Genomic DNA, 14,862 nt, shown 5'->3' on the forward strand with positions numbered 1-14,862 from the left:
TCATTATATCTTCAGACAAAGAGAGTGACAACTTCTCAGAAATCAGAGAAGTTCAAAGAAAACCATTTAGCCCATCAAGTCTATGCTGATTCGCCATCCTCCTCTCTCCCCGTAGCCCTGAAAATGAATTTGCGGTAACATCAGTGGATTTCCCTTTGAAGGACCTCATTGGCAGTTTCTCTCACACCATCAGGAAGTAAATTCTAGGTCACAATTGCTTTCCTTGTCCTCACTTCTCCATTAAATCTTCGGGCCGGAATTTAAAAATTGTGTTCCTGGCCTTTGAACTATTTGTTAGTGGAACAGCTTCTGTCTATTTACCCTTACAAAGTTCAAAATTTCAAAATACATTTAGTATCAAAGTATATACAATCTTGAGGTTTGTCTCCTTACAGGCAGCCACAAAACAAAGAAGCCCAATAGGACTCATTTTTTAAAAAAGGTGGCAGTCAAACACCCAGTATACAGAGAAGGGAAAAAAACAAATTGTGAAGATAATAGAAGTAAGCAAATAGCATTTAGAACTGAAGTTCACGAAAGCCAGCCCACAGCTACAAAGCCAGTCATCACTGTAGCCAGTCCAGAAGCCCGTCAGTTGCAGGCCACGGTCTCAGTTCAGTGCAGAGAAGAGTAAACCTCTGACACCCTGACATTTTTAATCTGGCCTGGCACTTAAGTCGCCCAAACCTCGGGTCATTCCTTGCTCTTGAACCCAGGCTCTGCTGCTTTATGCTCTAGGCCTGGGCCCCACCACATCAATTCAGCCTGTACCCAACCTTTCCAATTTGGCCTGGCGCTCAAATCGAGCAAACCTTGGGTCTTTCCTCGCTCTTGGGCCTGGGCTCTGCCTCGCCTCACTGGCCTCTCCTTGGTTCTGCCGCATCAAGTCGCTACCAAGTCTGCTCCAGCAATGGCCATGCGTTGCCTCATTCCCTGCACTTGTGCCCAGAAAAAATCCTCCTGGATTCAGCCCATACACACCACGCCGCAATGGTACTGCGCGCTGCACCTTCAAAACTTCAGTTCACACCATACAGGCTGTTCAAAAGCTCAAATCGAAAGGGATGCTTCAGTCCATTGATTATGGAGATTGTTTACCAGGAGTAAGTGTGATTAATAAAGCAGTTAGTGATTTTCTTTGTTTTGTTTGCTGCCGGCAAGTAGTCGTTGAGCTTCACCAGAATCAATCTAGACCACCCATGAGATTGCGTAACTCTTAAATCACTCCACAGCATTCTCTGCTCCATGGAAATTAACTCCCTTGTCATAGAATCCGAGCACTACAGCACACAAACAGGCACTACTCCCATTTACTCCATGCAGAACTATTATTCAGCCGAGTCACTTCAACTTGAACCACAGCCCTTCATAATGGAATCAGAGAGCACCATAGTCAAGCCTGTGTCTGAAATTCCTCATCCCAGGAATCATTCTTGTAAATTCTTTCAAACAAGATCATTGCCCACTCTTCCAAAGGATTAACACCGCGAATATGCTGCGAATATTCCTGAAAATATTTGTTGGTCTTCATCTTCCTCTATTATTCCCAATTATGGGAAATCCACGTGGCATATTATTTAAGTGGTGTTTCATGATCAGATTATGTTTTTTTTGTAAAATCCCTGCCTACAGTCAATGTATAAATAACCTTTGGCATTGCTGAAGTGGTAAACTTCATATCAATATTGAATGTTAACAACTTAATGTGGATGTTCATGAAGTGCTTAACTGGTCTTCTTTGTTATCGTGGAGTGTGAAGTTGCTTATAATATGATACCTCCAGATGGCTATGGATCAAGAGGTGTGACCCATGGACCATTGCTGCTGGGACACAAGCCGGGGCCTGATCAACCCTGGCTGGGTCGCCTGGGCGACAGTGTCTGATGTTGAAAGACCCAAAACACCCGCTGACCTCAAGTTACATCACTGAAGATGTGTCCCAGAGCATCCTAGGATGTATCTCAGCATGATACAGGTCTAACACTAACACTATTTATTCACCTCTCACAGGCCTCCTGAGGACTGCAGCTGTTTGAGAAAGAAACAGGTAAATCCTCCCCTTGCTTCAAAAATTCCCTATAAGCACGAAGAAACTTGTACGAACTAATGATGAATTGAGGAGACCAAGTAATCAAACCATGGGGACTGTGTGGAAGTCTGGCCTTGACTAAAAGCTTCCAGACCTCCTTTGCTCAATAGCTTACATGAAATAAATGTGGCTGTATCGATTGGTCCCGATGCAAGACTTCAACCCAATATGTCTCTGCACAGATGCCTCTCAACCCACTGAGTTCCTCCAGCAGACTGATTGCTGCTTCACGTTCCAGCAATTGCACTCTCTTGTGTCTGGAGGTTTGGGGAGTCTTGGTCATGTTTTATTTTTATTTTCCTTAGCGTTACAGCACAGCAATGGGCCCTTCCAGGCCAACAAGCCTGCAGTCGAACTCCTTACAGATCGTAGTGCAATTGAACAACACAGGTAGTGTCATTGGAGCTGGACACTTTTACTTGAGTTTATTGATTGGGTGGCAATGGCTGTCAGGGTGATTTTGATGAAGTTTGCTCTGTTTCATTGGGTTAGAAAAGAACTCAATGGTAGATTAAACCATTGTACAAGTTAGCAGAGATTTTGAGTTCCATTTCAGAGAGCCCATGAGAAGAGACATCATGAGAAAGTAAGCATCTTGTGCCAGGAATGAATTAACGTGAGGGAGCATTGTCCATGTTTTTTTTCTCGTATAGAGGGTGTCTGAAATGGAAATAATTACACTCAGTGGCCACTTTATTAGGTACACCCCTACACCTGCTCGTTAATGCAAATATCTAACCAGCCAACCACATGGCAGCAACTCAATGCATAAAAGCATGCAGACGTGGTCAAGAGGTTCAGTTGTTCAAACCAAGCATCAGTGTGAGGGAGAAATGTGATCTAAGTGACATTGACCATGAAATGAATATTGGTGTCAGATGGGGTGGTTTGAGTATCTCAGAAATTGCAGATTTCCTGAATTTTCATGCACAGCAGTCTCTAGAGTTTACAGAGAATAGTGCGAAGAACAAAAAACATCCAGGGAGCATCAGTTCTGTGTGCCAAAACACTTTGTTAATGAGAGAGATCAGAGGAGAATGGCCAGACTGGTTCAAGCTGACAGGAAGATGACAGCAACTCAGTTAACCATGTGTACAACAGTGGTGTGCAGAAGAGCATCTCTGAATGCACAACATGTCGAACCTTGAAGTGGATGGGCTACAGCAGCAGAAGACCATGAAAATATTCTCAGTGGCCACTCTAGTGAGTAGAGGAGGTACCTAATAAAGGGGCCACAAAGTTTATATATTCTACCGCCAGCTTCCCACCTGCTTGTCCAAAATTATACTTCTAATGTGAGTAATGGCGGTTGGTGAAACAAGGCAAGAGAATGAGGTAGGATACTGGTAGGTGCAGAATGGTAGGGGCTCTTTGAGAGTACATTCACCTTTCCTTAAAGGTACTGGGATAGGTTAATAAGGTAATTAAAAAGACATGCTCTTCTTTATTAGCTGGGTCACAGAGTATGAAAGCTAGAAGATTATGCATGAGTCAGACAATGGTGGAGGGGGGCATTGTGTACACTTTTGCCCACCGTGTTCTAGGTCACAATGAGATTGCACTGGAGAGGGTACAGTGGAGATTTAACAGATGTTGCCAAGTCTTTAAAAAAAAAATTTAAATCACCTTTATTTGTCACATGTATATCGAAACGTTGAGTGGGGAAAGATTGCATAAGCTAGGGTTGCCTTTGGAGCTGAAGAGGCTGAGAGGAAATGTGATCGATATGTTTAACATAATGAAGGGTCTGAATAGAGTAAGTGGTAAGGACCTATTTTTCTTGACAGAGGTCAAAAAACCAGGAAGTGTAGAATTAAAATAATTGGCATAACGTTTAGAGGGGAGATGTGAAAACATTTCTTCACTGACTGAAAGGCAGAAACTAACCACGTTCAGAAAGTGCCTGGATGAACCTCAGGGTTGTATAGGGTGACATGTACATACTTTAATAATAAATTTACTTTGAACTGCAAGAAAATGAATCTCAGGGTTGTATATGTTGACATATATGTAATTTGATAATAGATTTACTTTGAACTTTAGATGTGCACTTGAAGAGCAGTGATCTGCAGGGCCACAGTTCTGCTGGAAAGTAGGATTAGGAGTGGCTTTTGTTTTTACCACCAGAGACAATAGGCTGAATGGTCTCCATCTGTGTCAGAAAATTCGTTATCATTTGTGGGATTTAGAGGCTGGAAAAGAATGAAAATGGTCTTGTCTGATCTTTGAAGGCTGTTGGCAACCTTTCAGCTGTGAGCTCTGCAAAAACAGGACCTTCCTTGACAAATTATTTGATAATGTAGAACAGTACAGCACAGGAACAGTCCCTTTTTGCCCACAATAAAAAGATACTGGCTGTTACCTGCCACGACCCAAGTTTGTCCAGCCTCTCTTTGTAGCTCATGCCCTCTAATGCAGGCAGCATCCTGGTAAACTTATTTAAAGTTCAAAGTACATTTATTGTCGAAATATGTATACTCTATACAACCTTGAAATTCATCTCCTTACAAGCAGCCCCAAAACAAAGAAACCCCATAGAACCCATCTTTTTTTTAAAAAAAAACTGTCAAACACCCAGTGTACAGAGCTGGAGAAAGAAGAAATTATGCAAACAATAAAAGTGAGGGAATCGCATTCAGAACTGAAGTTCATGAAAGTGAAGCCACCTACAGATGTGAAGCCAGGCACCACTGCAGGAGCAGCAGGCAGCAGCCTCAGTTCAGCGGAGAGCCGAGTAAATGTCGTGGAGCAGCGAGCTGAACCAGCCCATCCCTCGCCTCTGGCCTCAACATCCAATCTGGTTCAAGCGCTTAAATTGTCGTTCCTCACTCTCAGACCCTGGCTCTGCCACTTTGATGCTATCTCGGGCCTGAGCTCTGCTGCCTCGATGTGGCCAGCACTAGAACTTTCCAATCTGGTCCAGCGTTTAAATCGATTGAACCTCGGATCTTCCCTCGCTCTCGCGCCTGGGCACAGGCTCTGGATGCTGCCGCCTTAACTTGGCCCGTACCCGCCATGCTGCAACCGTCCTGCACCTTTGAGACTTCAGTTCACACCGCAAAAATGCCAGGTCGTACAGGCGGGTCAAAAGCTCAGGTTCAAAAAGAAAGTTAAAAGCTGTTGATTGCAGTGATCATTTTTGCACCCTCTCCAAAGCCTCAACATCCTTTCCTCAATGGAGAAGCCAGATCTGAATGCAGTAACCTAACTATAGTTTTTATAAAGTTGCAATATAACTTCCTGTCTCCAGAACTCATTTTTGCTGAGCTAATAAAGGCATGCATGCATATGCTTTCTTACGGCTACTTTGACTCTTCCCACCCTGTCTCCTGTAAAAATGCTTTACCCTTTTCTCAGTTCCTTTTCGCATCTATTCCCAGGATGAGGCTGTCCTTTCCAGGACATCAAAGGTGTCCTCCTCCTTCAAAGAATGGCACTTCCCTTCCTCCACCATAAATGCTGCACTCACCCACATCTCCACCATTTTCCAAACAGCCTATCTTCCTGTCACTTTACCAGGAACAGAGTTCCTCTCGTCCTTGCCTACCACCCCACGAGTCTTCTATATCCAGCACATCATTCTCCGCAGCTTCTGCCATCTTGAACTGGATCTTACCACTAACTACATCTTTATCTCCCTTCACTCTCAGATTTCCAGAAGGGATCGCTCCTTCCATGATTCTCTTGTCCATTTGTCCCTCCCTCCTGGCATTCAGCCCTGTAAATGACAGAGGTGCTACACCTGCCCATTCACCTCCTCCCTCACATCCATTCAGGGCCCCAAACAGTCCTTCCAGGTCAGGCAACACTTCACCTGTGAATCTGCTCCAGTTGTCTGTTGTATCCGGTGCTCCTGATGTGGCCTTCTGTACATCGGTGAGACCCGATATAAACTGGGGGAACCACTTTGTCGAGCACCTCTGCTCCATCTGCCAAAAGTGTAATTTCCTGTTGGGCAATCATTTTAATTCCTACCCATTTCTGTTCCGACATGTTGGTCCACATCCTCTTCTTCTGCCACGATGAGGCCACCCTCAGGGTGGAGAAGCAAGACCTCAGGTTCTGTCCGGGTAACCTCCAACCTGATGGCATGAGCATCGATTTCTCCTTCCAGTAATTTTCCTTCTTCTCCCCCTCCCCCTTCCCACTTCTTCTATTCCCCACCCTAAGCTCTTAACTCTTCTCCTCACCTGCCTATCATCTTCCCCTGGTGTCCCTTCTCCTTCCTTTTCTCCCTTTGTCCTCTCTCCTCTCCTTTCACATTCCTCCTTTTCTAGCGCTTTACCTTTCCCACCACTAGGCTTCACCTGTCACTTTCCAGCTATCCTCTTTTTTCCTGGTGCCTTACCTCTTTCTTTCCAGCCCCGATGAAGGGTCTTGGCCCAAAGTACTGTATTGACTATTTATTTACCACTGTAGATGCTGCCTGACCTGCTGAGTTCCTCCACCATTTTGTGTGTGTTGCTCTGGATTTCAGCATCTGCAGAATCTCTTTAACCACCCTATAAAGCTGTATAGCCACTTTCAAGGAGCTATGGACTTGGACACCAAGATCCCTCTGCACATCAACACTGTTAAGGGTCTTACTAAGAGATAAATAATAAATGACTAAATAAATAAAATTGTGTGTTGTCTTTTTCATTTAGTTGTGTTCTTTTGGATGGGAAGGACTAGGAGATGCAAGAGATTGCAGATGCTGGAATCTGGAGATATTAAACAAACTCCTAGAGGAGCTCAGCAAGTCAGTCAGGACTTGTGGAGGGAACTGGACAGTTGACGTTTGGGTTGAGATCCTTCATCTAGTTTTTGTTTAAAATCTATTACATTGTCAGATCTAATTAAGGCTTGGGTGAATGAATTTCTCCAATTTTCCAGGAACAGTACAGGCTCTTCGGCCTATGGTGTTGTGCCAGCCTTTTAACCTGCTCCAAGATGAATCTAATGCTTCCTTTCCACTTGACCCCTCCATTTTTTCTTTCATCCACGTGCTTATCTAAGAGGCTCTTAACTGTCTCTAACATTTCTGCCTTTACCAGTACATTCCACACACCCACCTTTGTTATTTATCTGAATAATTCATTCAGGCTCATGACCCTCACAAAGCCAAGCTGAATAATCCAAATCAGACCACGTTTCTTCAAATGCTTGTAAAACCTGCCTCTAAGAATCCTCTCCAATAACTTGCCCACCACTGATGTAAAATTCAGATTAATTTATTTATCCCATGTACATTGAAACATACAGAGAAATGTGTTGTTTACATTAACAACCAACACACCCAAGTGTGGGCTGGGGGCAGCCCGCAAGTGTCATCTCACATTCCAGTATATAATTCCCAAGGTTTTCCCTATTACCTTTCTTGAAGGAAGGGATAACACTTGCCACCCTCCAGTGTTCTGATACTATTCCTGTGGCCAGTGAGTTGGGAAGTTGGGAAAAATCCCAGTGGGAAATCTGTCCCTTTGGTTGAAAATATTAATGCTCTGATGTTTTTTCCCTTGACAGGTCAAGCCTTTGTTCCGTCACTTCAGCCGCACGGATATCTGCCTGCAGCAGAGGGAACCTCTGCGTGGGACGGATGAGAGTAAGTGTCTGCGAGGCAGGTGGCCTGGCCTGTGGTTGGAGGGGTGTGTGTGTGGGGGGAGGGGAGGGAAGGAAGGGGGCTTGTTTTGCTGCTGTTCTGCTGAACATTGTGGGTATACTGGAGTAAGTTGGCGCCGGAATGTGTGGTGACACTTGTGGGCTCAGTTTGTGCTGGTTGCTAAGGCAAATGACGCACTTCACTGTGTGTTTCAATGCACGTGACTGATAACTGAACTTGAATTAGTGTGAGACCACGCCAGAGCTGAGCCAAGCACGTTTCTATCCATGTGAGAGGCGAACTAAGCAGACATCGCTGAGTCCGCCCGTGATTTATGGGTGTTCCCTGCCACCGAACACGCATCCATAATGGACCAGTTCTCACCGAGCTGCAGGCAAATGAGACTGGGTTAGGTAGTGAGTCAGGAATGCAGGAACATTGGGTGTGCCGTCAGGCTATTGTGTCTGAGAAAGGTGTAGGTGATGTTTCAACATCATTATTGGATTGAGTCTATCTTAACTGCTTTCCACACAATCAACAAGAGGAGTGGCAGTGAGCAAAACTCTACTAGCTGCAGAGTAAACAGCAGGGGGGATGTATTCCGATAGACCTGCTGCGTTCCTCCAGCATTCTGTGTGTGCTGCTCTGACTATTGATGAGGAGACTTGCTGACTTCTTCCAACCGTTGGTTTGTTGCAGATATTCATATGGTCCCCCTCGTCATCTGTAGATGAGACAAGCCACTTCACAGCAGTGAGTTGTTTCAGCAGTCACGGTTGCAATCTGTGAAATAAGGCCAGCAAAATTTTGCAAGCATATTGCCACTATATTTCACAGATATTTAAACCTTGCACTGTTGGTTTAGGTATAAATATAGGCCAGAGCACCAGATATTAAAATAGTGCTCTAACGTGCTAGTGTAACACTAATACAGCGGCAGTCACCTGGGTTCAATTCCGCTGCTCCCCCTGAAGAGTTTGTCCGTACTCCCCACGATCATTTGGATTTCCTCCGGATGCTCCTGTTTCTTCCCACGTTCCAAAGACGTACCAGTTAGAGTTAGTAAGTTGTGAGCATACTATGTTGGCACTGGAAGAATGCCGACACTTGGTCCTTGCACTCCTTGGACTGGTGACACAAAACAGTGCACCTCACCCTGTTTCAATGTACACATGACAAGTAAAGCTAATCTTTAATCTTTAAATGCAAGCACATTCTGGTTGACCCAAATCTGGAGTTCAACCAAATGCAGCACAAGATGCCAGAGCCAGAAATGTCTGTAGAATTTGTAAATGAAACAAGCTGAAGGAAAAGCCTCCGCTGTGCTGGTTTCAGTCAGGCTGTTTCTGATCTGCCATGGTGCTAGCTTCTACGTTTTTTCATTCTCTTCCTCCTTTCCCTCCCTAACCGACCCCCACCAGTTTTCTGCCGTATTTATGCGACTGACCATTCCTACGTGACCATCAAGAGCAGGTTATCGGCCTCGGTGCAGGAGATCGTGCTGTCTGTAGCCGAGAAGCTACAGCACTGCGAAGAAGAGTCAAAGGAGCCCGTGCACAAAAACTTGCTGCTGGTTGCTATAAGATCATCAGGTGGTAAGACCCAATTCTTTGTTGCATATGGAGTTCTGTTTCTGTGGAACATACAGCGAGCTCATCCAAGATGAAGTTAAGAAGTAGTTTCCTTATTTTTCAAATAAGAAGACAGTGGAGGCTCAGTCATGGAGTATATTGCTGGATTTCTAGATATTAAGGGATCAGTGCAGGAAAGTAGTGCTAAAGTAACAGATCAGCCATGATCTCACTGATTGACAGACTAGGAATAAAGGGCAGAATGACCTCCTCCTCCTCCCACTGTTAATGTTCCTCAATGAGCCACAAACTAGCCACCAGGACCGTTGTTTACTGAGGGGACTGGGTACAGACAGAACTGATCACCTCTTCCATGAATGCCTTCTGAGGATAGGCTGAGCAAGCTAGGGCGTTCCTCTTTGGAGTGACAGAGGATGAGAAGTGACTTCATAGAGCAGTATAAGATTGAGAAGCAAAGCCATCGTCTTTCTCCCAGGGTGGCAATGGCCAATGCCAGAGGACATCCTTTGAAGGTGAGCACAGTAAAGTTTAGGGAAGGGTTTTTACCCAGAGAGTGGTTGGTGCCTGGAATGGGTGATACATCAGGGACGTTGAAGAGACTTGGGTATGCACATGGATGTAGGAAAAGTTGGAGGGCTTATGGGCTGTGTAAGGGTTAGATTGATTGTGGTGTAGGTATATTTAGGACAGCAGAACGTAGTGGGCAGAAGGGTCTGTACTGTTCTATGAACAGTGCTGAGAAAGCAGATCAAACACTTCATTTGACAATATGGTGTTCTCCTAGCAGTGCAACAGATCTCAGTTTGGGACACAAAACTGCTGACTCTGAGACTAGTGTGCTTGAAGTTTTGTATATGAGAAAGCAGCGAATTGAAAAATTGTAATATATTCAGTTCTATCAGTGAATAAATCTCAATTGCAATGCAGGGAAATGGAACAACTGGGAAAATGTATTTTCTGAACTTGGAGAGGGAAACGAGACAGGGCAGGGCAGCACAGCAGCTCCTGTCACTGCCTTACAGATCCAGAGAGTCGACTTCAGTCCGACCTCCGGTGATATTTGTATGGAGTTTGCATGTTCTCCTTGTGACTATTGGGCTTCCCCACATTTTCTGGTTTCCTCCCAGCTCCCAGACATATACTGGTTAGGTTATCTGACTACTGTAATTTACCCATCGCAGAAAACCAGTAAGGGGAGCTGATTGGATTGCAAAAGATCATAGCCGAGTTACTTGGTAATAGGAGGAGGAATGGATAGGCCAACAGTCCCATGTTACTACGTTAAAATTATTTGAAACTTCCAGGAAAAAAAAATGGGCTGAATTTAGCAGATGGGTTGTAACTGCAGCTGAGAAGCCGGAATGTTTTAGCGGATTTTGATGAATTTCAGGGAGGGGCTGAATTCAAAGCAGACAACAGTTGACCAAGTAGAGGTTTCAAGGTGTCCATAATTTCTCCTTCACCGATGCTAAAGTAACTGTCTCAGGAACAATTCTGTCTCACAAGCAACTCCATCTCAACTCTCTCCTTAAGTAATGTTGTTCCAAGTCTTGTGATGTGATGCTCAAACTGTGTTTTCATTATGCAGAGAAAACGATGTTTCGGTTGGATGAAGATTCCGTGTTTACGACCTTGGGCGTTAACACTCATCTATTTGCCTGCACAAAGGAGTCTGTGGAATCACTGGTGAGGCAACATCTTGTCATATTTTAGTTCTTAACCATGTTATGAAATCCCTCCATGGCTGCCTGACCTTCGGCATTTTGGCCCCCTCCATCTCTCCAACTGTACTAAATCTTTGAGCTCCTATGATCCTGGCTTGTGCAACCTGAAATTTCACTGTTCCAACAGCCTTTAACTGCCAAGCTCTGGAATCCGCTCCTCTAGGAACTCTACAACAGTCTAATTTTATGCCCAGATTTTTATCGCTTCCATTATCTCAAATAAGTGGATCCAAAGCAAAATCAGAATTGGGTTTATTATCACTGATGTATGTTCTAAAATTTGTTGTTTTGTGGCAGCAGTATAGTGCAAACATAAAAATACTAGAATTTATAATAAAGAAAATATTTTTTTTAATTTAGCCAGAGGGTGTTGAATCTGTGGAATTCATTGCCAGAGATGGCTGTGGAGACCAAATCATTGGGTATGTTTAAAGCAGAGTTAATGGATGCTGAATTAGTAAGGGTGTCCAAAGGTTATGGGGAGAAGCAGGAGAATGGGGTTGAAGGGGAAAATAAATTGGACATGATCAAATGGCCTAATTCTTCTATATCTTTTGGTCAAAAGCCAGTAAGACTTATACCCGTGGAAAACTTCACCTGTCCTCATTAGAATGAAGTGATGCAGGTATGCGAGTCACCCTATGTAATGTTTTCAATAGGGATTGAACTCCAAGGTCAATTAGATATTTATTATTAACATAAATGAATTGATAATGAACATAGGACCACACCAATCAATGGCAGCATAGGTCTGATCATAGCTGACAATGCCCAACCTACACCAGGTAACATCACTCCGTATTAGCTCGTGTCGATATTACTGCTCTTGTTATCCGTGTCTGTTCACAACAAACTATACTAGATTGGAGTGCCATGTGATTACCCAAGACTAGGCAAGAGGCCGCTCAGAAGTCAATCATTTCCATTAAGTAATTGAACTATTTGTCAGGAGGTTGCTGTTCGGCGAATATCTTTCATTATGTTGATATGTTTGCCTTCCTGTGTGTTTCCACAAGCAACTTGTTGAGTTAAGGTAGAAGCATATAATCCCAGAGCAGATGGTCCATCCCTTGGAGACACAAGAGACTGCAGATGCTGGAATCTGGAGCAACAAACAATCTGCTGGAGGAGCTCAGCGGGTTGAGCAGCGTCTGTCGGTGGAAGGGAATAGCTGAAGCTCAGTTGCCATTTCCTTTCCTCCCACAGATGCTGAGTTCCTCCAACAGATTGTTTATTGGCTCATACCTTTGTCTGCTCTGAGTTAGTCAAACACCTCCGCTCTCCCTTCTCCCCTCCTGAGTTCTTTTTTGTCTGCCTCCTTACATGGTTTAACCTGTCAGTCATCCTTTACCGTCCCCCACCCCCTCTCAGTCCACCAATCAACTCTGGCCCCTGTCTCCCCCTCACCTCTATACCGGCCGTTTCCACTCCACTTTCAGTCGTAAAGCATCAAGGAATTACTCCCCGCCCCCCCGAGTCCTGCCAACGGATTGTTTGTTGCTCCAGACTCCAGCATCTGCAGAACCTTGTGTCATCATTTTTCTACCGTTAGCTTCTGGGCCTGAGTGGGTAGCTGCTTAATTAAGAAAGCATTACGAGTCATCCCATGGGACTATGGTGTTCATGACCAGTGTTGTGAGGTGGTAAGAGATGATATGAACCTGTATCAGGCTAAGGAGGAAAACTGGCACGGTAGTGCAGTGGTTAACAGAACACTTTAGATTGCCATCTGTAAAATTGGTGTTCAATTCCCACTGCTGCCTTTAAGGAGTTTGTCTATTCTACCCGTGACCATGTGAGTTCCCTCCGGGTGCTCTAGTTTCTTCCCGCATTCCAAAAGTGTGTGAGTTCAAGTTGCTGGGTTGTAGGCCAGTAGCATGGGGACACTTGTGGGCTGCCCCTAGGACATTGGACTGCGTCGGTCATTGACACAAATATTGCATTTCACTGAATGTTTTGATATATCGATGTGCAATTGACAAATAAATCAAATCTTTATCTTTTATCTTTAACCCAAGCTAACACCCAAGCCTATTGGTTACCCAGTGCCATTGGCAAATTCTCTTCCCTGAAGGTTACTGGTAAGCTAAATGAAAGCTTCCCTGACCAATTATTTAGTGTCAGCACCTGTAGATTCCAGCATCTGCTGTCACTTGTGTCTGCAGGGTAGTTAATATCAGAAGTGAAATATCACAATTATTCTCAGCTCCTTTGAGACAGAGAGAAGTGAAAACAAAACCAATTCCATTAACATCCTTTTGGTGGCTTGGGAAATCTGGTTACGATAAACGGCATTGTACGTATAAAGATGTTTGTTTTTGGGGAAAAGTGAAGATCTGGAAGATAGAGTTTTGCACTTAATCTCCTTTGGGTCCTTTATACAGTGTAATCAGTGTTGCGCCATCCTCCTTTTAGAATAGGACACTACAGCACAGAAACAGGCCCTTCAGCCCATCTAGTCTATGCTGAACTACAATACTTATCTCCCATTGACCTACACCTGGGCTATAGCCCTCCATACCCCTCCCATCCATGTACATATCCAAATTTCTCTTAAATGCTGAAAGCGACCATACATCCACCACTTCCACCGGCAGCTCAATCCACACTATCAGCACCCTCTGAGTGCAGAACTTCCCCCTCCTGTTCTCCTTAAACATTTCACTTTTCACATTTAACCCGTGACGTCTAGTTCAAGTCTCACCCAACCTCAATGAAAAAAGCCTGCTTGCATTTACCCTATCAATAAGTGAGGCCTCCGTCGGTCAGGGTCAGCCATGGAGGTTGCTGTCTAGATACTCAAGCCTGGGCAGTTTGATATGGAGAGCAAGCTCCCCCTCTCCACGCATCTGATGAACCCAAAAGAACTGCAGAGACCGATCCAGTTCAGTAGCAGTGGCGTCACAGGAGTTACCAGTCAGTGTTGAATTTAACATAGGACTGCCATAGAACCATAGAGCATTACAGCACAGAAACAGGCCTTTTTGGCCCTTCTTGGCCCTGCCGAACCATTTTTCTGCCTAGTCCCACTGACCTGCACCTGGGCCATATCCCTCCATACACCTCTCATCCATGCACCTGTCCAGGTTTTTCTTAAATGTTAAAAGTGAGCCTGCATTCACCACTTCATCTGGCAGCTCATTCCACACTCCCACCATTCTCTGTGTGAAGAAGCCCCCCCCTCCCCCCCAATGTTCCCTTTAAACTTTTCCCTCTTCACCCTTAATCCATGTCCTCTGGCCTTTTTCTCCCCTAGCCTCAGTGGAAAAAGCCTGCTTGCATTCATTCTATCTATACCCATCAGAATTTTATATACCTCTATCAAATCTCCCTTCATTCTTCTATGCTCCAGAGAATAAAGTCCTAACCTATTCAACCTTTCTCTGTAACTCAGTTTTTTAAGTCCCAGCAACATCCTTGTAAACCTTCTCTGCACTCTTTCAATCTTATTAATATCCTTCCTGTAATTCGGCGACCAAAACTGCACACAATATCTCCTGTCAGGCTCACTGGCCTATAATTTCTTGGCTTACTTTTCGAGCCTTTCTTTAACAGTGGAACATCATTGGCTATCCTCCGATTCTCCGGCAGCTCATCTGTGAAAAAGGATGATTTAAATATCTCTGCTAGGGCCCCTGCAATTTCTGCATTAGCCTCCCACAGGGTCCAAGGAAACATTTTGTTAGGTCCTAGGGATTTATCCACCCTAATTTTCCTCAAGACAGCAAACACCTCCTTCATAATCTGTATAGGGTTCCATGACCACACTGCTGCTTTGCCTCACTTCTGTAGACTCTGCGTCCATCTCCTGAGCAAATACAGATGTAAAAAATCCATTTAAGATCTTCCTCCATCTCTTTTGGCTCCATGCATAGA

General features: G+C 44.5%; 1 protein-coding gene across 2 annotated transcripts in view; it reads left to right on the top strand.

Moving 5' to 3' along the window:
• Window positions 1–14,862, top strand: part of rapgefl1 (Rap guanine nucleotide exchange factor (GEF)-like 1) — an 86,646-nt gene that overhangs the window by 40,267 nt on the left and 31,517 nt on the right. For both annotated transcript variants that reach the window (XM_059956406.1, XM_059956405.1), the window contains 4 exons: window positions 2,011–2,047; window positions 7,595–7,673; window positions 9,092–9,265; window positions 10,851–10,948. In XM_059956406.1, the coding sequence (XP_059812389.1) occupies window positions 2,011–2,047; window positions 7,595–7,673; window positions 9,092–9,265; window positions 10,851–10,948 (388 nt within the window). The remainder of the gene's footprint in view (window positions 1–2,010; window positions 2,048–7,594; window positions 7,674–9,091; window positions 9,266–10,850; window positions 10,949–14,862) is intronic.

This window comes from Hypanus sabinus, chromosome X1 (genome assembly GCF_030144855.1).
Source record: "Hypanus sabinus isolate sHypSab1 chromosome X1, sHypSab1.hap1, whole genome shotgun sequence".
Lineage (NCBI taxonomy): Eukaryota > Metazoa > Chordata > Chondrichthyes > Myliobatiformes > Dasyatidae > Hypanus > Hypanus sabinus.